Genomic DNA, 24,175 nt, shown 5'->3' with positions numbered 1-24,175 from the left:
TGGTCCCCTGTTTTACTTCCCAGCTTTCCCCCACAGTTGACAGATCATCTCTTCTTGAAGATCCCCAGTGCTATGCCATGGTCCTAACTTTCAGTTGCTAGTCCTGCACCATTTGCTGGCCTGCTTCCCTCTCTCTAGGAAGTGTCTTTACCTCTGTTCCTGAGCCTGGCAAGAAGTTCTTGACTGTAATCGTCCTGCCCAGAGCTGGGAAAGGTGCCTCCATGACACTCCTCATGAGAGGCTGCACCAGGGCTGGGGAAATGCCCCGTCTCTTCTCAACCTCATCCAAGATCTGAAATAAAGGCATGAAGACACAAAACCATGCAAATCAGGAAGAGGGAGATAACACCAGGAATGAAGTTTACCAGTATCTATCTGTGTCCTCTTCTTAGTCCAGTATTGACATGGAGATTTGTAACAAAAGAAAGAAGGCAAAAGGTGCAACTAAAGACCCTTGATTTCTTTTATCAGGAGAAACACAGCTCCAGAGAGGTCACTGTAAAGCTGAAAATTTGCAAACTCCCCATTACACTCAGAGTCAGGACTCCACCTTTTAACCTCTCTTTTATTCTGGGAGTTCTGCTGAAGGAAGAAGACAAGAGCTGACACTCTAATTTTCCTATTAACTGTGCTTTTCCTAGGTTCTGGAATTGGCATGTGGTTGCCTCATCAGCACCATTTCAGATCCCTTCTTCAACTATTGGCTTCCCTGATCCCCATTCATTCAGGTCCTGGCTTCACTCTCAGGTCCCTCTTCACCTACAGCACAAATTCCCTCTTTCTCCCCCCTCACCTTAGAGAAGAGATTGAAGCATCCAAGGCGACTCACAATGCAGTAAACTTCTGGGAGACGCTTCCCTTTTCCACTAGGCTTTCAAGACAAACACAAACACACACACACACAAAAAACCAAGGAAATGTCAGAGTTATGATTACTGCAAAGATAGAGTGACTGGTCTCTTAGTTTGTGCATCTCACTGGCTGGCTCAGAAACTGGCAGGCATTTGACAATATGGTGATGATGACAACCTGGCTCAAACCCTGGTACACCAGAAACAGGGAGGAGAAATGGGCACATCCACAGTGTGGTCCCAGCTTTCCTAAATCAAATGACAAAGGCAGAGCAGACTGATCTACAGAGACAACTCTGAACCTACAGGACCAGCACAGGTTTAGACAACTGTTTAATAGGTATCCAGACCTAAAGAGGATAAACCCTGTCTTCAGCTTCAGGAGTGAAACAACAGTCTATGGCCATGGTAAAGTGCTGGTGCAAGGAGAATGTAAGAGAGTTATGTCTGGAGTGGAGGATGGGACACGGAGAGGGACTTTGGCACTAAACAGAAGAGAGCAAAGTTGCTTTGTTGCTGCTCTTTTCATTCCACACTGAAAGAGAAGAGCAGCAGCTTTCCACTTTCCAGAATGGGTGCCAGTAACACCAACCCCACAGAAGGCTGCACCACTAGGAAAAGAAAAAAACTCAGGGATAATTACCAGCAGCCTCCTACAATACCCAAATCGTCTGCTTCCATCTTCCCCCGTCAGGACAAATGAGAATGTCTCACTGCAGAAAGAGAAACCAGAATGACAAGATACCCATCAGCCACATTACCAGTCCCAGACATACAAATACAATAAACTCCCAGTATTTCTGCATTTCCCATACACCCCTCTCAGAGTTCTGCCCAATCTTCTACCGTAACAGCTCTTGTATTTAATTAGCTTGATAAAGAAATCTTTTCTCATGAGTAAGGATACAAAGTACAGTACTTACCTGGCAAATTGATGGATGGGGGCCCAGTCCTTTGCATCAGGGAAACAAAACTGGGGAATAGCTTTCAACTGATCTTCTGCCTCACGCATGAATTTGAAGGAGCGCTCAAGCTAGCAGAATAGAGAGAAGGAATGTTTCCAATTAGTCATGTGGGGATGGAATGACTTCAAATATTTTTCCTGTGACAAATGAAGAGGTGATGACAGAGGCTAAGCTTCTGCCTGGAAGATATTAAAATTTCTGTGATTCTGGCTCACCTAATCTTTAGATATCTCAAGGTAACTCTGTGCCTCCAATTCCACCAAGCTCTGTCTCTGCAGCACCTGCCTCTGCTATATTGTGCCTCTAATCTTTGACACACCTTCCAGCAAGGGGCAAGAGAACTGAAGTCTGAGGGGAGCTCTGGTCATATCCCATTTACACTCTGTCACACTGGCTCTGTGTTTCTCCCATTCCTCCTTCCCCATTTTGAGCTAGGCTATCACTGTTCCTTCCCTTTCAGAATATGTATCTTCTCCCAGCCATCAGTTCTCTTTAAAGAAGAAAGGGGGAGAAAGGGAATAGCTACATAAAAGTCATAGCCAAGGGCAGCAAAAGATCTAAATCAGCTGCTCTTTCGGGAGTGAGCAATACCATGACAATTCTCAGGCAGTGACTGAAGCCCTCTCACTATCTTCAGTCTCCCTTAATGCTGACACAGCAGAGGGTCACTGACACAATTCACGGTCAACAGAGAAGCTGCAGCTCCTCCAGTGATCCAAGTGCCCCACACAACCCAAGACAGTCAGGCAGACCTTCAGTGGGAACTGCTGGGTGACCTCAGGGATGTAGGCAGCCCCAGCCTGCTTCTTGTGCAGCGACACCACGACAAAATACTCGAAGAGCTGCCTCTCCTGGTACTCGATCAGGTCCCGCTCCAAGGTCTGGTACCGCGGGGTTTGCTTCAGCCGCGACTTCACGTGCACCAGACGCTGGCTGTGAGCTGGAAACACGGAGAGAGCCTGGCTTAGTCTGGCTCTGCACAGAGCATCAACAGTGCCTTGCAGAGACCCAGGGATAAACCTGAAATCACCTCACTGCAGTGGCTTTCTCAGTGGCTGACTAAGAGGTGGGAACCATTTGGAAGCTGTGCTATAAATACTGACAGAGATGGGCCATAATCTTGTGCCATCACCCTGAAGAACTTTGGCAGCAGAAGGATTTCATGGATAGCTTTTACAGCCCAAGCTGAGATCCATGTAGGACATGATGTAACAGATAATGTCCAGCCATTCATCCTAGCACTCATTTATGCACTTTTCAAAGCCAGCACAGTGAGGTGATTGACTACCTTTGTTCAGAGGAGGCTGTGGGCAGCAATCCCCACAGTTTTACAAGACCAGCACCTGGCTCAGGCCAGGGTTCTGCTGTCTGAATAATGCTGGGGACTCCCAGCTCCAGCACACAGGCTGGGCTGTAGGCCAACAACAGAAAACGTGAAAAGAGGTGCCAGTGAAAAATGCTGGCTCATGCCAGTTCTTCCTGTGCCTAAAACTAATGTCTCAGTGCCATGCTTCTATAAGTTCACCCAAGACAATGGGAAAACAAGAAATATTGCCAAGCAAGCTGTAACTGCAACACACACATGAGCCATGGGACAATAAACATTCCAGCATGGAAAGTAATGAAAAATTGCCTGCTGAGGAGAGACTAGATGAGATTCCTTGAGACCACCCCCCTGCTTTGTTTTACAGTTGCATCCCAAATTAAATCTCCATGGTGTCTCCCTTATCCCTGCTACAAAAGAAAGAAAGAATTAACTACAAGTAGAGACTACAGCACATTCTCACAGCTTTGCCTTTTGGGAAGGTGGGTGGCAACGCAACTTTTTGATGGAAACAACCATCCCAGAGACAATATAGGAATTTCCATACATAATATATCTGCTTGGGAGACAGGACTTCCTGAGAAATGGTATATACTTGTTGATCTTTTGTCTGGTAAAGTTGTGCCACTCATGGACTATTCCAGACAATGTAATTTAAAGCAATCTTGAGGTGCCTCTCAAATCAGAAAGTGTAACAAACCCTGGGCAGTTAAGGCCTTGGAAAGATGGCTTAGAGTCCTTTTTCTTGTCACCTACTATGTTATTTGCTCTAGGGCTGTAAGGCTTTCAGAAGTGGTTTCTGTTTCACCAGGGACTTCAAAAGGAGCAGTGTCACAGCAATGCTGAGTGCTTCTGAAAAGCTTGCTCAAGATCTGCACTGTTTATATTCTAAAGATACCAGAATTTTACTGCTGTCATCATGGCAGAGTTTGTCTTCCAAGGTTTTTCCTTTCCAAGGGTCAGCACTTCCAGCTCTGACATGCAGCCTTATGATTCACTAGGTCTCAGATGATGTACAGTGACTTGCATGCAGAGGTACCTGGCTGGTGTGGTTGATGTGTTACACAAAATGCACAAAGTCCCAAATACAAGAGACCTGCTAAATCATCTCACTTTCCTATTTAAAAATAGGGAAGTCAACAGTTCAACAAGGCATAAAGCAGAACAGAGTTGCAGTTAGAGCAAAAAGCAAGTGCCAGAGCTCCTGTTCACACTTATGCAGACTTGCATAGTCACTGAGACCCAGGTTTGGATTTGGATATTGTCCAGAGCCCAGTGCTGTTGGATTTGAGATGACTTCATATGATCTCCATCATCCTTTCTCTAGGGAGTTCTGATCTGCAGTTACAGAGAAACACAAGATGATGCATGTGATTCACTATGGCAACCAGCAGCAGACAAGAGTTCAAGTCTTCCTGGCCACATCTACACTGCCTTTCTCAGCTAAATCTGAACATGGTCTGTATTTTCACAACATTTCAGTAGGGTTGTGAATATAATTTCTGCACCATCCTGGTGCAAACCCTCTCTCCTGTCTCCAGGCTAGCCTTAGAACCTGTCAAAGGTAGGCACTGGCAGCAATTTTCAGCTTGCTCTTGCTTAACATAACAATACAGATAAAAGCTTCAATGCAGATGAAAGCAAGAGCATACAGTAGTTCTTGAGTGGGATGCTGTGCACACAAGAGGGAACTCAGCCTGAGCTTTCACTTCTAAAAACCTGGAAGAGGGTGAGAATGAGCACTCCCACTTACAATGCACGGTGGCTGACACATAGCCCAACTGCTGCTCATGCCTGTCTTTTCAGCTTGGAACTGAACTGACCTGCTATCCAGATCTGATGTGCATGTGAGTCAGGAAACTTTGGAATATGAGGGAGTTTCCATCTTCCATTCTAACTCTGCCAGGATTTTAAATATGCCACACAAATTCCCAAGAGACAGCAACATCCCCAGAATGTGCAGGGGCTAATTACCAGTACAAGGTTTCAGAGGAGTATTTTGGAGACCAGTACACTGAATAATCCTACAAGAGTGAAGGAAGAAATGCAATGTTTTATCCCAACCCAGCCAGTGCAGGAGAGTTTAACCAACAATAAATCACATATTGCAACTCTGTTTTCCTAGCTAGCCAGTCTGGCTGGTGGCTTTTCTCCCATAGTAAGCATGTGGTGAGGTGCCTGGACATCCAGTGCCATCAACACTGCTTCTGCCAGTCTGGTCACACATTTCTGACTCTGCACTTAGAGAAATCTCACTGTATTTCCTCAGTGTTCAATACTCCTCCTGGGAAAGTCAGTCAACAAGGAGCTTTGATAGGAGCTGGAAGAGATGTTTGTTTTGGGCTCCTGCAGCCCTCTGCCCATGGATTTTCTCCTGCAGCATTGAGATCTTCATCTTCTTGCTATGTTCCATGCAGAAACAAGGTCCTTCTCCAAAGGTAGAACACAGAGATCTTGTCCTAAGAGCTCAGAGCAGAGTTTATCAGGAGCCATTTACTCTCCACACATTTGGCTTACCTTTCAGCTTCTCTTCAGTGTCACTGTCTGATTCACTGTTTTCATCTGTAACTAGGGAAAAAAAAAAAAAAGGGGGAAGATGAATTAAGGAAAGTCTATTTATAGCTGTGCATTTCTTATCACTGGCATGAGAAAGCTGTGCCTGGCAACTTCAGGGGAAAGCAGTTTAGGTCCCAAAGGCCTTGTTCTTTTCAAGGGTGCACATATCCACAGATATTCAGCTTACCAACCCTGGTATCTTCCCATTAATTCAGGGAAAAAACACACAAACCAACAACAGCAAAATCAATTTTGCACAGACAGAAGAGTTGCTTAAAGAATAAAATGCCAGAACAGTATTTTACACAACAAGCACAACATCAAGGCAAAATACTCATTAATTCTGGGACATGGGATAAAACCAAGAAAAGAAAGAAAGAAAGAAACAAAATTGTCAGACTGAATCAGATTCAAGGTCTCTATGGTCCAATGATCTATTTCTCTGAATGATGCTATAGGGAGGGGCATAAAAAGTCTGGGATGCTTCCCCTGAAAGTTCATATAAACCCACTCATTCACCCTGTGGCTGTCTATGCTTTATGAAATAGGATAAACAGTAACAAATAATTTGGGAAACAAATAGAGGTGGTGACCTTTTGCTGGAAATTAAAGTGTTTTTGGAACAAAAATCCTGGGTTGGAAAGACACAATCTTAATTTTTACAGAGATGAGATGCTTAAAAGTAATTGCTCTTAAGTGTCTGAATGCTTTGGGCAAGTTGTTAATTGACAGTGGGAGGCTGAAAGTCTCAATCCTGCTATGATGGAGATGGTCCTGCAGTCAGTTGCAGAAACCCTGATTCCCAACTGAGGCTATTTGTTTATTGGGATGGTGAAAGAACCAGGGCTGTTCCAAAATTTCCTGTCTTCCATTGGACAGTTCACTGAAGTGACACATTCCCACAAAATATTTTGATCTCAACAAGTCAGAGTTTTTGGACAGAACATTCCTCTCCATAGCTTCCAGCAAGTTCCAGAAATAAACATCAAAAAGAGGGGACATGTTTGGGGTGACCTATAAGGTTATCATGCAAAGCCATGGACTGAAAATGAAGCAAGAAAAACAGAAAACTTCCATTTTAACCAAAGTCATTTGGGCAGAGGAACAGCCCTTATCTTACGAAAAAAAATAAAAAAGAGTGGAAACCCCAACTCAACCTTAGTCTGGACTGGAAGAAGTGCTAGAAAGTGTCATATAAACCACTAAGGCAGTCTAAAGTCCAGGGCAAGTCCTCAGAAAGTCTTAGATATATGATGATTTGAAGCTCCCTTACCTTTCCCTGAATTGCTCTCTGTAGACTGTGACAATCTCTTGACACGTTTCTTTCCCCTCCGTGCCTCATAAACGGCATTGATTTTCAACACGAGCTGCTCAGCAAACACACAAACAAACAAGGTTAATTTCCTCCCCAGGCAAGAAACTGAGTTAGAATTCAGAGCAAAATGCTCTTTATCCCAACCTTGGCCATACTGAAACTCTTCCCTTGATGGTGCAGGAGGCACATTTCCCAGGATCTATGCTGTACTGCCCATGGCCATGCTCACTCTGGTACAGCAGAGCCCAGGGTAACAAACCCTGATCAAAGGCCACGCCTTAATGCACTTCCACAGCTGTATTGGCTACACAGAGTCCATCTCTCCATACCATGATCTATGTTCCAGGGAGCACCAGAGGCTCCCTTGGCAACCTGTCCTGGTCCGCAGGTTTGGAAGCAGAAAACTGGCTGGAGGATGACTGAAGAAATTGAGAAGGGTGGAGGCCAGTAATACTGAAATATTTTACACCAGTGGTTTCCTTTGCAAATCCTGTAACCCCTGTGCTCCCAGCTGACCAAGAGAGAGGACATTTCAGTGTTGGGCAGTGCTGGGCTTAGTGCTCATTCAGTGCCTCTGGTCTCCCTGTCCATTCCTGCAGAGCATGGGAATTGCAGCAGAGCCATGCCAGGCTTCCTGCCGGAGCAGACCTGCCTCCTTCTCAAGGTCCCAGGGAGGATATGGCCACAGCATTCAGATTTATTCCATAAATAACTGGAATAAATTCAGATTCCACATTTATTTCCACATGTCTTGCGAGCTCAAGGTAAGACAGGCCCACCACTACTTGGTCAGGCAACTCTGAACACAAATATTTAAGTGGGAGGCAGGATGCTCTGATGTGGAAGTGCAGTCTTCACCCAGATGCCCAACTCAAGCCTCAGGTGATGCTGCCCTTGACACAGCAAACCTCAGTTCTGGGCTGGCCCAGCAAGGCTGCTCAGTGGCACTGTGGGGTAAATAAATACTTGGAATCCTCTCTTCAATTGATATAAAAGTATGTGTGAACACACTGACAGAGCTCAAGCCCATGCACAGATGTGAAGACATACTGGGAAAGAAACCCTAAACATTTGCAGTCTTTGGCTCATTCCTGAAAGGTTGAGGCACACAGAGAGGGCATTCAAAAATCAGATATGCAGACATGAACACAAATCTGGCAACCAGGAAACAAAGAAGATACACAAACACATCCCTTTTTCCCCAAATGCGAATGGTGGGTTTGGAAAAAAATCACCACAGACTGTCCCTGGTAGACTCTGCTTGTCCTGCAAAAACCGGGATAAGCAACTGTGTTTTTATAACTGTGTTTTTGAAACATTCATTAGATATACTGCTGCCAAAACTCATTTGGACCAAACACACATCCTGCCAGATCTGAAAGAAAATAAAATTTATATGGGGTAATGCTGTATCCAAGTAAGAAATAGGAAATGTGGCTGCAGAAAAAAAAAGTCCTTTTGTCACCCAATTGTCATTATGTTCATTGCTCACCTACAGCCACACCTTAAATTATAAACAGCCAGTGCATCAATCAGAACAAGCAAAGAACAACAGATTTCCAGGAGAAAACAAACACACAACACACAGACAATTTCTGACTGTCCCATCCAGGAAGTACAGAAGAAAGTATGATGGGGTACATCTTCTGCAAAATATTCACAGCTTTTTTTGCCTCTGACATACTTCAATTTCTATCCCAAAATTACAATGCTTTTTTTTTTTTTTTTTTTTCTTATTATGAAATCTCAGATGGAAAAATAACTTCTTTGAAAGGTGCAGACATGTTTGTGTGCCTTCTCCTTCAGGCAGGAAGGGGGTTAAACACAAGTCAAGTCAACAGCCAGGACAACAGCTACCTTGCAGGGACGCCAGACACTGGAAACTAAAGAAAACCTGGTCTCATACTCACATTCCTGCCTGGAAGAAGCCAAACAAAAAAGACAAAGCCCTAGATTTACCTTGGGAATCTTCCTTCTCCTCTTGCCATTCTGAGAGTCTCCCAAGGAGAAGACGGTGTCGTCTGGACTGCTGGGGGTTGAGGGAGGGCTGATTTTGGATGGTGACCCAGTCCCGTCCCGGCTCAGTTTCCGTATGTCTGGCAGTTTGAAACTCCGCCGCTCTGAGTTTTGCCGGAAAAAAATGGGCTTGGAAAGCAACTGGAAATGAAGAAGAAGGAATGAATGACCACAGACCCTCGTGTATCTTTACTCCATTGCTTACGCTGTCATATCAGTAAATCCAGGGGGGCAGCCACAGCACTCAGTTGTCAGAACAGCCTGAGAGTGCCCACAGATTTCTGCACATGCAAGAAACCCATGCAGCTGCCAGGCTACATCTTGGCAGCAATTTAACCATCCCATTTTCATTCCAGAACAGAACACAAGCTCAGGGGTTGGCCAAGAAGGCCTTGCTCCAGTGTGAAAAAAAAAATCTCCCAGGATTTGGATAATGCAGAGGCTGGGATTGTAAACAGGACAAGACTAACCAAAGAACCACAGACATTTGGGATAAGGAGGAGCTAGCCAGGAGGGACAGAGAAGCAGTGAGAGCAGGCGAAAAGCACTGTCAGTATGGCTGCCTTTGACAGGAGCCAGAATCAGATATTTCAAAGGGTACAAGAGATGCTGTTAGACAATTACTGAGACTGCTTTCCTCCTAAACTCACTAGCAAGTTTGGTGGGAGTACAACAGAAGATGTTTAAGTAGCAGAGTGAAGTTCCTAAAGTCTCTGACCAAAAATAACATCAGAGAAGTAGAAAGCTAAGCTCCAGATAAAGAGCGGCAAACTACTTCTCACCAGAAAAATAAGAACAGTTTTTATCTTCTCCTACAGAATTTCCCAGTAGTTATGACAAGGTAAATTGCACCTTTTGTGGGAACAGTATCTGCACTGCCTGAGGATGTATCTGGCACTAAGAAGTGTGGGGGAGGGTTATCCAGCCTAGTTCTGAGCAATTCACAGCAGCACCGTGACTGTAGCTGAGGCAGCACCACCATCTGCCTCCATCTGCAGACATACTCAGCAGTTATTAGTCACACCAATTAATCCACTCAGTTAAGCTCAGGTGTCTCTGGATTCGGCAGAAGATGCCCAGGTCACAAAAACATTTGCCACCTACAGAGAAGTCATGTAAAGATGAGGCTGTAAGGAATCTTTGCACTGAAGAATCTCATTCTGCACCAGGGATATGAGCTGCTACATCTATAGTAGTCCTGAAAGTCTGTCCAGACCCATTCCCCATCACTGCAGCCTGGCTAGGCTCTCCAACAGGATGAATGCTGCAGCTGCAAACCCATTAGCTGCCAAGAGAGCTGCAGCATTTCTTTTCTGACTGATGCAGATCAGGGCTTTTAGATACCAAAGCAGAGTAGAGTAACATAATGACTCCTGTTCAGCTCTCCTGCTGGGAACAGTATCTCTGGTGAAAGGCATCCCTGTGCAGCACTGCAGCCCCTTTCCATAGCTCATGTGGGAATTCTGGGTGCATGGGTGACTGCAAATCTCTCTGAGGGAGATCAACCTCATCCCAACACTCATACACATGGCCCTTTGCTGCTCTAGACTTAACTAGTAACAAGGAGAATGGATTGAGAACCACAGAACAATTTTCACTTTAAAGAGCTGAATTATCCAAAATCACCTCAGTTGCTGATTAAGCTGGTTGGAAAAGAGCAGTATGTCAAGGAACGCTGCACATAAAACTTCTGAAAATGTTGGATAACAGCTCTAATAATAGTTGTCACTTGGAAAGCATGAGAAAACCCTTTGGCTTAAAAAAACCCTAAAGCTGTGTTTAGATCCCTGCTATCCACTCTGGACCCATCTATTGCCAAGATGACTTTGGCTGTCATGCTGTCCCTGCTGTCCTAGGCTTGGATTATCTAAACAGGCACCATGAATCAACCGAAGCAGCTTGGGAGGCTGAGAGAGCAGGGCCTTGGTAAACCCTGAGCTCTCTCTAATCAAAGTTTTACCTCTTCTTTTGGTTCCATGGACAAGGAGGAAAAAGACACCAAGCTGTGAGCTGGGCTGTGGTGGGGACACCCTTCTAGCATTGGCTCTCCACCCAGGGGACTGGCACTGCCTTACTTACCAGCAAATTGTCTCATGGAGAGAGCAAAAAAGGCTCCTGGGGGGTGGGGGATGTGCTGCAGAGGCACCTGGGCACCAGCACGGGCAGACTGCACTGCCCAAGACACTGAGACAAGGCTACTGCAGGCCTTGATTACCCAAATACTTCCATGCCCTCTTTGAGGGGAGGAAGGTCTTCCCATACCACCAGGGAAGGCAATCCTGAAGTGAAAAAGAAGTGAAAGCAAACCATTTATGTAAGGGAATGCTGGTTTGTTTTTTTACCTCACTGAAGGGCTGTATAAAGGAAAAATCCCTAACATGATGAAGGTGTCCACTTTTTCCACACAGGACCTGGATTCCACCCAAAAACTTTCTGGAGCAGAAGAGGTGGCCACTTGAATCACAGTACCTTTGTGGGAGTCCCAGGTACAGAAGAGGTGGGGGATGCTGGGAAGGTCAGGACACATTTCTTCCCCAAACAGCGGCTGTTGGTCTCAATGTCTTCATAAGGGTTTTCCTTTGATGGTGGATCTGCAGCAGAAAGCCAAAAGCAAAACATTCTAAGTGCAGAAAATCTCTGAGGTTTGCCATAAAAATCCGTTTAGGGATCCGCCGGTCTTCTCCCACCTCCCACATCATACATAAAGACCTGTTCTCAAGCATTCCTGCAATTGCTTCACTCTCTCCATAGCCCTGGAAGTCCAGCTGCTTGCTGGACAGTGTCCAAAGTCTGACACAGACAAATGCAGCCATAGAAACATATCACAGATACTACAGCCCTGTGAGCCCTCAAGTTAATTTTCCTGCATCCAGAAGAGCTGTGATGTTCTCATGCACATTGGTTCATAACTACATTTCATTCTTTCCAGTCCTCTGCTTGGAGTTGCTCAATGAAACTGTGAGCTGAAGCCTGGCATGAAGGTCCTCTCTCTCTTTAAGCCCCACATTTAGGGGGATGACATCTGGTCATCACTTACTTGGGGCTGAAGTGATGCCCAGCTCTCAGGCTGACTGCAGGAAGGTTTAATCCACACTCTGGACATGGATATCTATCACACAATCCAGGATTTCAAACACGTCTACCAATCATGGAGACTTCAATCTCACACTCTGTACTTTAGAAAGAGGGAAGGATTAAGCCACTCAAAGTTGGGATGCCCCTCCCCTGGAGAAGGATGGGGGAAGGGCATGTGGCACACAACGCACACCTCTGAAGTAGATGTAGATTCCTTTCTTCCCAGTAATTCTGGAGATGAGGCACACAACTAATTTGAGTTTTAAACACCCAAAATCATATGTAATGAACTTCTTGTATCCCACTCTTCAGCAGTACTAGGGAATATAAGCCTAAGTGTGTTCACAAAGAGCACAGCTCTGACAAAGCAGGTTGTGACATCTCCACCCAAGCAGCTAAGAAACCACTGACAAAGGCTTAGCCCAAGCATCTGCACAGGCAAATGATATTTTATGAGCCTTGTCTCTTCACTGCCCTCATTTCAAGCCATATCCCACTGGACAGCTGGGATTCAAAGCAACTGCCTTTCTCTTACTGTCACATAATGCTGGCTGAGAGTAAAGACTGGGAGCCAGGAGTGCTGCAAGCCCCTGCAGCAGGACCAGTAACGGCTGTGGGATCTGACTGGTGCACTCCCACCTGCCTGCCCAGCTGGGGCAGGAGTGCAGCTGAGCTCTTCAGACAACGACAGAAACCCAAGCCTTTCCCACCACTGTACTCTCCAGTAGCTGGTGACACCCAGTGCTCCAGCAGGGAATCCAAATTTACCATGGAGAGGGCCAGTGGGTGTGACACCAGCAAAGCAAGGCTGCACTAACACTTGGTCAGCAAACATTGTCCTGTCCCCGAAACTGGCTCCACTTCTAATTTCAATGGCTTCTTTCAGTATTGAAAAGATACTTCAGCTGTCATGCAACTGGGAAGACTGGAAAAAAAAAAACAACAAGCTTGGATTCTGTCACCTGTCCCATCCTCAAACTGCTAAACAAATCAAATTAGCTTCAGTCTAGAAGAAAGAACAGCATTTCCCTCCTTTTTACAAATAAACCTTGTCATCCATTGGCCAGCTTCCAATATGCCAGGTAAGCAATGGTGAACAGGGGAAAAGAGGGTGCATGAAGGAAATCTGTGTGACTTGCTGGGAATTGGAACCATTATCCCACCAGCAGCTGAACACCCCATAAATCACACATAGAGTGTGTGTATGTGTGTGCTTGCATGTCCTGATGGGCACATGTGATTGTCTGTGGGCCAGCAGCAGTGTCCTGTGGCTGAAGTCTTGCTTCCCCCTCCACTGGTGAGGTTTTTCACATGACGTTTGTCTTGTGGATTAAACTTGTCTGTGGTCTTGTGAAAAACAAAACTGTAGGTCTTTATTTTGAGTTATCCCTGTCCACCCCTTTTCCCAAGCTTCCATGGTAACACCACCAGGACTGCAGGAACCAATTAAAGATCACTGACTCCAGGCAAAGCCTTAACATGCAGCAAGAAAACAAAAAACAAACATGCTCTATTAGCTGACAATTACCTATAACTTTGTTTTCTTCTAATCTTTGCATGTAAAAGCTGGAGGGGAGAGGAACTTCAGGCTGATATTTGAGTTCCCTGCACACTTGGGACATGGGGGTGTGCTTGTGTTTGAATAGATGGATTTGCCTTCACAGACACTCTGTAATGCTATCCATATTATTCCAGCTGACAAGGTGACCCTTACTCAGTGGTTTCTGAGACCCCCCATCATGCCCCAACACAAAAACCCCACAGCAGCTGCTTAGACACTCCCTGTTCCTTTGGCCCCCCAAGTGAAGAGAAGAAAAAAAGCAAACACAAGGCCCTTAGCTCCACAAATGAGGCCGACAGCTTCAAAAAGGTCAGAAAGGATGGATTAGAATTGCTTTGTCTGCCATCAGCCCCAAAGGAGCATGATTCCTTTAAGAGTCCTTTCTCATTAAGTATGATCAGATTTTATTAATATCAAAAGAATAATGCTCAGCCTGCTCCTGAGAAAGTTCAGCTCCTCCTATGCTGAACAACACAGAGCACCTCTGTAGGATTACAGCAGCATGGCAAGAACTGATGCACCTATTCCCTTCCTAATGTGCTGACCTCTGTCAAGAGATTTATGCAGAACCAGCCTACAGCTACTAAAACTAATTAAGGCTTTTTCAAGGGAGAACACTTCTATGTTCCATCGAAGGCCACCTAACTCAAAATATTAAAAAACACTATATAAATGGAGAGGGTTACAGGAAATAGTCTTCAAAATGGCATTGATCTGACACTGAAGTTAGAGAACTAAATAAAACTCAATTTCAAAGAGTGTGGGACCCAGTTTCTTAATTGCAATGGTACCTGAAGCCATACACAATCCTGTTCCTGAGCTGTGGAACTGACTTCAAGGCTCTGTTTTCAGACTGTTCACATTATCTCAGCAGTGACAAAATCACCACAATGGGCAGATCAGAGTTGTGAGAACTAATCCACAGGACAAAAGGAAGGCAGAGAAGATATGCCAGCAAAAAATAAAAGCTGCTTCCTGTATGCTTCAGGTTTATCTTTGAATCTGATGAGCTTTGAAGTACCCCCTCCATTTTTCTTATTACTTGCCAATAATATGCGCAAAATGTGTCCTGGTTTACATTTGGATAATAAACACACTTTATTCAGCACCTCTGCTGAATGCCTGTTGACCACAAGCCCTTGCTACTCAGGACTAGCAGCCAGCTCCCTCCCCTGTGCAGGGTTCCTACCCAGGATGTCTTCATAGACGTTCTCCTCAGATAAAGTGCGTGTGAGGGCCAGCTTGGTCTGCGCGTACCAATCCACCCGGCCGTGCTCGGATGACGACTGCAGCAAGTCTTCAAACTCATACGATTTCCTGCACCACGGAGAGGGGGAGGAGGAGCAGAGAGGAGAGTGATGCAGTTAACCAGCATTTATAACCAAATTACAGCTAATTCACTTCTCCAACATGTGACACAGCTGGCAAAATAAATTACTGAGAACGTTTCACTGCCTCATCCCATATAAAGCACGAAAATGCAATACTAAGATTGGCTGGTTTTATCAGCCATGCAAATAAAGGCATTTGGGGGTGCCATAGATAATCTGGGTTGTTATGGCAATAGCACACTGTGAAGATGCAAGTGTGAAATGGCACATCCTGGAACACTGCACAGAACCTTAGGACATGAGAGCTCCCATTTACAGCACAGATCTCACCCACGGAAAGTGTAAGAGGGCCCCAAAATCAGCTCTCTGACCAGCAGAGAAAAAAAAATCTTGCTTGCAGAATGGAAGGCTAAAACTGAGCAAATCTAGCAAGTTTTGATTTCCTTTCTACAACAGAGACAGAAACTTTTAAGTGACAATTTATCCAAAGGGCATTAGAAAAGCTGTGTATTTTATGTTCCACACCCCAAAAATGTGTGACAATCATGTGGGAGGGGATAAAAGGCAAGCAAACACTCCAGAAGAATACATACACATCAGATTCACTGAGGTTTACCATGGACAGTGAAAATGCTCCAGTAGAGACTAGAGATTATCATTCCAAACACTGTTCCAGACCAGCTGTGGTCATTTTGTAATTAAGTAGAGTTTCTCCTAAGAAAACCAAAACAAAACCTCAAATGCCTCAATTTTGGGCTTGAAGGTTAAGCCATGTAATACAGTGACCTTAAATCTGCCATGACTTATCCCTCCACAGTCACCCTGTGGAGTGTGCTGCCCACTCCTACATTCTCTGAGACATGACTGAGTGCTGATCATGCTGGAGATTCTGAGCAAAAAGGGAAGATTTGGCTCTCTCTCGAGAAAGATGGGAAGGTGGGACTCCACCATGAAGACCAACAGCTTCATGAAACACAGCCCCAGTACCTGTGGTCAGCGTTGCTCTTGTGCTTCCCGCTCCAGAGCCTCCTGCTGACAGCTGATGGAGGAGGAGAGGAGGGCAGAGGAGGGGGAGGAATGGATGGCAGAGGGGGTAAGTTTCTTTTATTCCTAACTGCTGGCACCCAGTCCTCTTCCCCCTCATGTTTGAAAGTCCGCCGAGGCTTGGGCAGTGGGTTGATGAAAGGCTTCTTTGGCACTCCCGGCTCTGTGTACACATTCTCCACCGTGCAGTGCTTGGATTTCACATGAGAAGTTCTAATCTCTTCTAGAGTCCCAAAAATTGGCTCACTGATGTCAGAGTCCATGCCAAGAAGCCTTTTGTTGAGCTCAGCCCCACATACATTCTCATGGCCCTCGGGAATGGTGTGTCCTTGTGCTGCCTTCTCCTGCAAGCACTGTGGGGAATAGTAAGTACCAGGCAACTGTGGCTGCAGCTCTGCTGAACCATCTTTCAAAGCCTGCTCTAGCTTCTTGACCTGACTAAGCACTGAAAGGTTCTCCTTCTGGACCTCCCACTTCCCACCTTTCACCTCCTTGCATTTTCCAGGGCTGAACTCCATTTCCTCATCCTTCTGCGCTTCCCCTTTTCGCTCTGCTGCTTGCCCTGTGCCTTTCTGAGTTCCTGCTTTCCGCTCATTCTCTTTGCCTGCCCCTTTGCACTCCAGTTCCCAGCTCTGAAGTTTCTTGGTCTCTGCTTTCCGAGTCACCAGTGCTTCCCCACTCATCTTCTCAGTTACACAAGGCATCCTGTGTTCCTCTTTAACTCCTGGCTCCTCCTCTCTGCGAGGAGCAGACTGAGTTTCCTTTTTCCCTTCCCATTCTGAAATTTTGTCCTTGATGCTGAAGGACTTATTCCTCAAGCCAATTTTTCCAGGTGACCGTATATTCTGAGTGCCTCCTATCTGTCTCCTGATGATTTTATTGTTTTCTTTGACATTCAGATCCACAGATGGGTCACTGATGATCATTTTAGGACTAAGCATGTTCTGCTGAAAGCAGTCGAGCCTTGGATCCAGCATCAAGTTCTCCAAGGCTCCAAGTGGGTTCTTCACCACAGAAGAAACTGGTTCAGCTTCAGGTGTTAAACCCAGGGCAACAGAGGAACCTTCAGAACATTTCTCACTCAAAAATCCACACAAAGGTTTTTTTAATTCCTTCACAGCTGCTGTATTGTTTTTATCTGCAAGCTTGATCCTGCATATCAAAGGCAAAAAGGAAAGAAACATTCACTGCCATTGCCCATCCCTGGTTTAGTTCATCAGCTCCTCAAGCTTTACTCATAAAGCTGATGGCAGAGGATGCTCAAAGCAAGCACATGACATGGGCTTAGAGGGGAGGATGCTCAGGGAAAGGTCCTTCTAGCCAGAACATACTGCCCTTCTCTCATTAAAACCAAGATGAGGTTGGAAACGAAGCCTTTCTCTGTGGAAGAAGTAGGCTGCAGGTTAGAGAGCTATTTTTTGTACATCAGACATGCTGATGCCAATAAGAGCTCCACCAATGTGCATGTGTGTGTGTGTGCAGAAGTGCAGCAGAGCTTTGGACACCATCAGGCATTAAGCAAACAAATGCAAAATGGACCACCTGCAAACAACAGCAAAATTACTGCTGCTACACAGAGGAGAAAGCAGCTGGCAGTCCTGTAGTGCCCGCTCAGAGAATCTCTTTCAGTCCATCCTAATAGTCCCCAAATGCATATTGATGCCCAAAGACTGCACTTTTATTATTTCATTTCTATGGGCTCTACCATCCCAGTCTACATGTGCACTTAGCCCCACCATGCACTCAGGCACGCTCCCACAGCACCCAGAAACCAGATTCAACATTCTCAAATGAAGCATCTTCACTGTTTGGGTCCAAAGTGCAACAAAAATTCCAAATATACTTAGTCTAGAGATTTCCAAGTGTATGATAACACAGTATCAATACTGTGATATTTTGTCAATATCCTGCTGAACAGGCAGTTATTCCAACACAAAACATTTCTGAACTGAAGCACTTGGCCATGTCTTTGAGGTTTGCCTGGGCTTGGGAAAGTGCATCAAACAACAAAAGGTAATTACTGGGATGCAAACCCATATAATCAGTCCCATTTAACCACAATCCCAACATTTAGATTCTACTTGGGAAATTGCACCATTAATTTAAACGTGTCAATTGTGCCTCTTCCAGAACTTTGCAGTCTTGCAAGAGCATCTGTGGGGATACCCTGTGTGCTGTCAGGCCTGGAGCTTTGTCCTGGACCTCAGCAGTGCTGGCAGCCATTGCAGACTCAGTTGTAGTGCAAAGTAAGTCTGGGACAGATTTCTGAGAGGAAATGGGACCTGAGCCACACCTGTTCTTCCTCAGCCTCACAGATATTTAACTCCTGGCTGTGGAAGTGACACTGTGCTTTGGTTAAGAGCTGGTACCATGAACACCACGGTCTTTCCCAAGCTGGATATCACAGTGCCATGGTGGCCTCAAAGCAGAAGCCACCCTGCAATAGGTAGGGACAGTGGGGCTCCTCTGAGGAGTCTTCAGGGTTAAATACTTCAAGTGCAGGCAGGGCAAACATTGACAGAGATATCACCAGCACAAGTGGTCTTGCCTTGGGACAGACCTTTTCCAGCATTGTGAGTCTGGAATATTAGAAGTCTGACTGGATGATTTAATATACAGAATTCCAAGATGGGACCTATGGGGTGTGTTTTAATGTGGAGGAGAGAGGGACAGTTCCCAGCAGAGAGGTTTCATTCCTTTGGTTTTTGTTGTGTTGGGGATAATAAACACAAGCAAAGCACACTGGCACTGGAACATGGAAAGCTCTCACCTCTCACCAGACTTGCAGATAGCACCCCCAGACTTGCTCACATCAGCCGCCTTGCTTCCTGTCATCATGTCAGCACACAGCAGGGCAGCAGGTCACCTGCAGACAGACACAAGGAAGAAGCATTGCTCTCTGCTCAGCATCCTCTTTTCCTTCTACACACACACATGTTTCTCCTTGAAATCCAGGAGAGGAGCTGAAGCAAGACATGACAGCTGTCTGAGGACAGCCCAGGCTTCCTCCCCGGGAAGAGGGGTGACAGCAACACCTCTCAGAAGCCCAGTGAGGAGTTGATAGTTTTTGAGGGCAAAAATTGTCTTTGACTCAGCATCAATTGCTGCACCTTGAATTAAATATGGAGAACACTTCAAGAAGGCTTTTATTGCTGTCAAAATCTCATCAGATTTAAGAGTTTTCTTCCCCTTGCAGAAGACTAAACCAAAAACAATTTTATAAAAATCTGTGTTAAGGCCACAAGTCTGAAGTGGCTGCTGGGCATACAACACTGTCACAACATTCAAAGCTTGGGATAAGAAAACATTTTAGCCTGAAGAGACACTGCACTGCAGCCACTGGTCTTCTCTCTGGTGGGCCATGTTAGCCTGCTACTGATCTCATTTCAGAGGACAACTCCTTGTGGGGATAAGATAAATCATTCACAAAAATGAGTCATTCTGTTTGCCTCATGATTTCTAGCACTCTTGGAATGACTGTCCCTCTCTTTGAGTGCCACTGCTACCCAGTCAATGCAACAGACTCCACCTCCATTTTATCATGCTGCAATGTTCTTTTTTGTTAAATAGAAACAAGAAGAATTACTCTGTTATTCTGCAGCACCATCTCTGCTCACTTATCAGGGTGGTCTGCCTGCTCTAAAGCATTGCAATGACGACAGGCTCACCATCTTGTAGGCAATACTTGGAAAAGTCTCTCAGATATCTCCCACCAGCTGGTCTGCAGAGGCTGCCCTGCCATACCTAGCATTTGACAAGACCAAGTGTCTCTTGTCATTAAAGAAACATATAGCCCACCACACCAGAAACAGAAAAGAACAAAAGGATCTCTCATTTCCACTGTTCAAGCTTTAGGGCAGAGAAAGGAAAAGGGGGGCAGGGGGGGAAATCAGTTTTGTTTGTTCAGTTTTCTCTCCCTCCTTTTATTCCATATTGGCAATGTTCCTGAGGCGAGGAGTGAACTCTGGGTCAACTCAATGTGTACACACTCGGGGCAGCTCACTGCTAACCATTTAGCAGACTCTCTTTTCCCAGACAATAAACCCCCTTGGCTTCTCTCCCTCATTAGTAACTGGAACAAGCACCCACTTCACTTCTAGACACAGAGCAGCCTTGCAACACTGTCAAGAAAATTTACCAGCCCAAGGACCAAAATCTATTCATCCGTCCTTAACTGTTATGGATTGAAAATAACGAAAAACTAACCATACTTGTGGCCAAAGAATGACTCACCCAGGCAGCCAAAGCAGATTCTTGCAAAGCTGCAACAGAGTCTGCTTTGCACTTGGCTTACAACGTCCCTTGAGCAGGGACAGTCTCTTCACTCAGCACTCATTCGGTGCCTTGCAGCTCCTGTCTCTGCCTTTAGTGGTGAGAAATACAACATTTCTTCTGTCCACACACACAATCCTCATGACTCTGCTGAAACATCGAATGCTCACTGGGGATGCACTCCTCTGTCTTCATGAGATCACCCAGTTACCCCATCAGGAACCTCCATCTCTCAGCCTTTTCCAACAGCCCGCAAGCAAACCCTGCCTTGAAAATGAACATTTGGGTACCAGCAGATGTGTGCTGATGCTCGGCACAGTCAGCTCCCTGGCAAGCCAAAAGGAGATGATACAGAGTAAGAGGTGCACTTGTTTCTTCATCTGTGGTGGATGGGACAGACTCCATCAGCCCTGATTTGCAGAAGTGAGGCACAAAGCAGCTGCTGAGTGCTGCAAGAGTCTCATGGGAAAGGAGCACCACTGCGCGCAGCAGATGAGCATGACTTGGAACCAAGGGCAGAGAGACATCTGTCCCTTCCAGGCACAAGTGTGGCTGGAGTAACCAAAGCAACACACTCATGCTAGGCAGATTAAGGAGTGGTCCTGGAGCTTCCAAAGCTGTGACAACAGCCAGGTACCTACTGACACCCCCACTAAGAACACACACTGCTTAGGAAGTGAAGTCATCCCTAGGAGATACATGGGCAGCTGTGCCTTCCCTCTGAGCAGCAGGGCACACATGGTGCCCTCAGCATCACCTAGAGGATCACTGCAGCATGTTAGCTGGTTCTGCCCAAAAGAGTAAATATTTATCCAAACATGTCAGAAGACACATGAGGGGGAAAAGAGTCACCTCTGGAATAAAACAGCAGAAAATAATAAGGTACCTCTCAATAAGTCCAACAATCAAATAATTTCTAGGGGCCAAGCACAAGCCCAGATGAGCTTCAGAGGTCCTATGATCTCTTCCAATAATAGATCACTAGAAATAACTTGCAGGTCTGACCCACAGGCATTGCCAACACTTGACCAGAGGAACTGTGATGCCAATGATAGAAAATTGCCTCCAGCAGACAGAGAATATCTACTTTTGTTTTCCAAGTTTTGGCTCCACAAGGCACCCAGAGCTAACATGACAGTTCATTGTGAAGGGCAAAGGGAACTATTGTCCTTCCTGACTGCCCACATCTCTCCTACAATCAACTACACACTACCCTATGTGCTGGCTTAAGCCCTTTGGAGCATCTCTGTGACCTGCTACAGCTCACTGAGAGTTTCTGACAAAGCAGCACATGGAAGGGGCTCAGCAAACCCAGTCTGGGCCCAAACCCAGTCTGCTACAAGGGAAGTAATGAGGTTCTGTGCACAGGAGGGGAAGATGGAGGGCAGTGGGGAGAAAGCACAAAAGAATGTGTGTAAGGCTGGGGAAGGGAGACCTTCCAGAGGCTGAGAAGTGTTATTTGAAATGCTTTGCTTTCCTGCCTCATGCGCAATGTGACCAGGGCCCTACAAACTGCCTAGAGGAAACAAGCAGGGCTGAGTTCCATTAGCAGGAGACCCAAGAAGGACATACACACACCCATCAAGCTGGTACCTCTTGACAGATTGCTGCTTTGTCTAAAAACCACACAAGAACTTTCTACCAGCAATGGGAGGCACAGCCCCACAGAACCCAAGCCTGAGGCTGCTGCACCTGGCCCGTACATCCTGGAGCAGGACATCAAGGCCATGAAAGGGGAGAGAAGATACTGAGCCCCATTTGGAGAACCTTGTCACTGCAATTTATTCCCTGCCATTGTTTGGGAGAACAAAGCAGTCATCTGATAGTGTTTCAAAATTAAACTGGGAAAGGAAGGACAGGGGAGGAGGCAGGAGGAAAGAGGGAGGGGAGGGAGCTCTCAAACCTGTTGGCTGGACCCTGGGAAGGATGTGAAGTCTCCCAGCAGAATCCTCTTGTTGTATCTCCCACATGCACCCGGCCTCACAATTCCCAGGGCCATGTGATAGGGGCTTCCTGCTACCAAGTGAAGGGAGACCTAGCCCGACCTCTCTCTTCCAAACAGAGTTCCTGCCTGCTTTGTGTTCGCAGAGAGGCGTTTGTTTACTGATCTATCATTGGCATGCAGGAAGCAGCCTTGACATGAGCTGTAATCATCTGTCTCCAGCAATAGCTGTTTGGCTTTCTTCTAATTTAAGTTTTCCTCCCACCCCCCTTCCCCAGTGCCCTCTTCCCCACTTCCAATCCAAACGCTTTGGAGTATGCACGTCTGGTTCAGGGCATGGGATACTATGAGATGTTTCCAGAGCAACCAGTGAATAAAAAAGAGGCACACTCCCACCCTCAAAGGGCAGAGAAGGCTTCCAGGAGAACACCTCCAGGGAGAACAAGACACCAGCTTTGCCCACTGCACTTGATGCAGCCACCAGATGATGACAAAAGCCAGGGGAGCGCAAAGGCCCTGCAGTCCATATTATCAAAAAAACACACGGACAGTACAGAGGTCACACAGGGTGGGTCTTGTCTCTGAGAAGGTCAGGCAGCAATGGCAGCAAACCTCCCAGGCCTCCCTTCTTTGCAGTTTTGTTTGTGGGGAACAAACCAAGCAAACCTCGAAGGTGGTTTGGGGATGGGTATTACCCTTGCTGCCCGCCGGAGGCCATATCTCAAGGTTTCCTTTGCTCTGTTTACTCTGAACCTCCCAAAAGTTTCATCCACGTCCACAAGTGGAGGCTAGCGACACTGCTGGTGCGTATGAACAGCAAGGCTTCACAGCAACAGAAGCAACCTGCAGATGGTCCAACTCTCCTCCAAGAAGAAAAAAGGCCTTGCTGTGTATCTCCTTGGTGCTCAAAACCTGAATAACTCTGAGCAGCCAAAGCCTACAAGTCACGTATCCCTGCTGCAGTGCTTTACACAACAAAGGGTGCAGCATAAAGACAGCAACAAGAAGGCAACAATATATAACATATATACACATATAAAGAACAGGAAGGATGCCAAGAAGACAAAACACTAACAGGAAAAACATGAGTAAGGGGAAACGAACAGTTAAAGCCTTCAAGGCTCCCTCCCCCAGCCCTTGCTCTGTTTGGAGCCTGTTTTCCTTTGGGGGAAGGAGCAGGCATGAGGATGCGTGCCTGTGCTCACACACACAGCCACAGCGCGGGCCCCCATGCACAGCCCCAGCACCAGGCAGTGTCCACATTCCCGGCACCAACACGCTGCCTTCCTGAGGACACTGGCAGAGTGTAACCTCAGGGAGCGAGCCCCTGCTCAGCAGGGAGGACACGAGCCAAGCAGGGATGCAGCCAGAGCTGAGGAGGATACCGGGACCCAAGAGAGGCTCCCTTGGTGAAACAAGATGCTTACCGTAGAGGAGTCCATGACTTGAGGTGCCCAACACCAACCCAGCAGCAAGGCATGGGTTTTCTCTAAGTTGAGCTCCACAAGACATGCCATGAGCCTTCCCTAGCTGACAGCCCAAACAGCTTATCCTCAGACAACTTACACAAAGTCCACTTATTTCCTCTCCTGGTCAGTCCTGCAGATGGGCCACCACAACAGCAGGGCTTCTCAGATAGGACCAATCAGCTCACTCATGAGGAAAAGCCTTTTTACAAGAGGGTGACCAAGACCAGAGAGATGGTGGAGGCTCTGCCCTTGGAGATACCCAGTACCCAACTGGACAACATCCCGAACAGGCTGCTCTACATGACCACACTCTGAGCAGGGGGCTGTACTTGCCACCTCCAGAGGGGCCTTCCCAGCTCAGCTACTCTGCCGTCCTGTGCTGGGCACAGTCAGTTTAGGGCAAGGTGACCTCTTTGCAGACACTGACTGTCCTGGCTACGTGAATCTCATGAAG

At 46.3% G+C, this 24,175-nt stretch overlaps 1 protein-coding gene across 1 annotated transcript in view; it reads right to left on the bottom strand.

Moving 5' to 3' along the window:
- Nucleotides 1-24,175, bottom strand: part of DENND2A (DENN domain containing 2A) — a 57,287-nt gene that overhangs the window by 15,665 nt on the left and 17,447 nt on the right. The window contains exons 2-13 of the mRNA XM_053943181.1: nt 18,809-18,904; nt 15,982-17,190; nt 14,853-14,980; nt 11,497-11,618; nt 8,971-9,168; nt 6,970-7,063; nt 5,658-5,708; nt 2,569-2,756; nt 1,775-1,884; nt 1,495-1,564; nt 794-871; nt 152-292 (exon numbers count right to left, since the gene is read on the bottom strand). Coding sequence (XP_053799156.1) covers nt 152-292; nt 794-871; nt 1,495-1,564; nt 1,775-1,884; nt 2,569-2,756; nt 5,658-5,708; nt 6,970-7,063; nt 8,971-9,168; nt 11,497-11,618; nt 14,853-14,980; nt 15,982-17,190; nt 18,809-18,876 — 2,457 coding nt within the window. The 5' untranslated portion in view covers nt 18,877-18,904. The remainder of the gene's footprint in view (nt 1-151; nt 293-793; nt 872-1,494; nt 1,565-1,774; nt 1,885-2,568; nt 2,757-5,657; nt 5,709-6,969; nt 7,064-8,970; nt 9,169-11,496; nt 11,619-14,852; nt 14,981-15,981; nt 17,191-18,808; nt 18,905-24,175) is intronic.

This window comes from Vidua chalybeata, chromosome 5 (genome assembly GCF_026979565.1).
Source record: "Vidua chalybeata isolate OUT-0048 chromosome 5, bVidCha1 merged haplotype, whole genome shotgun sequence".
NCBI lineage: Eukaryota > Metazoa > Chordata > Aves > Passeriformes > Viduidae > Vidua > Vidua chalybeata.
This window is presented reverse-complemented; position numbering and strand designations above follow the sequence as displayed.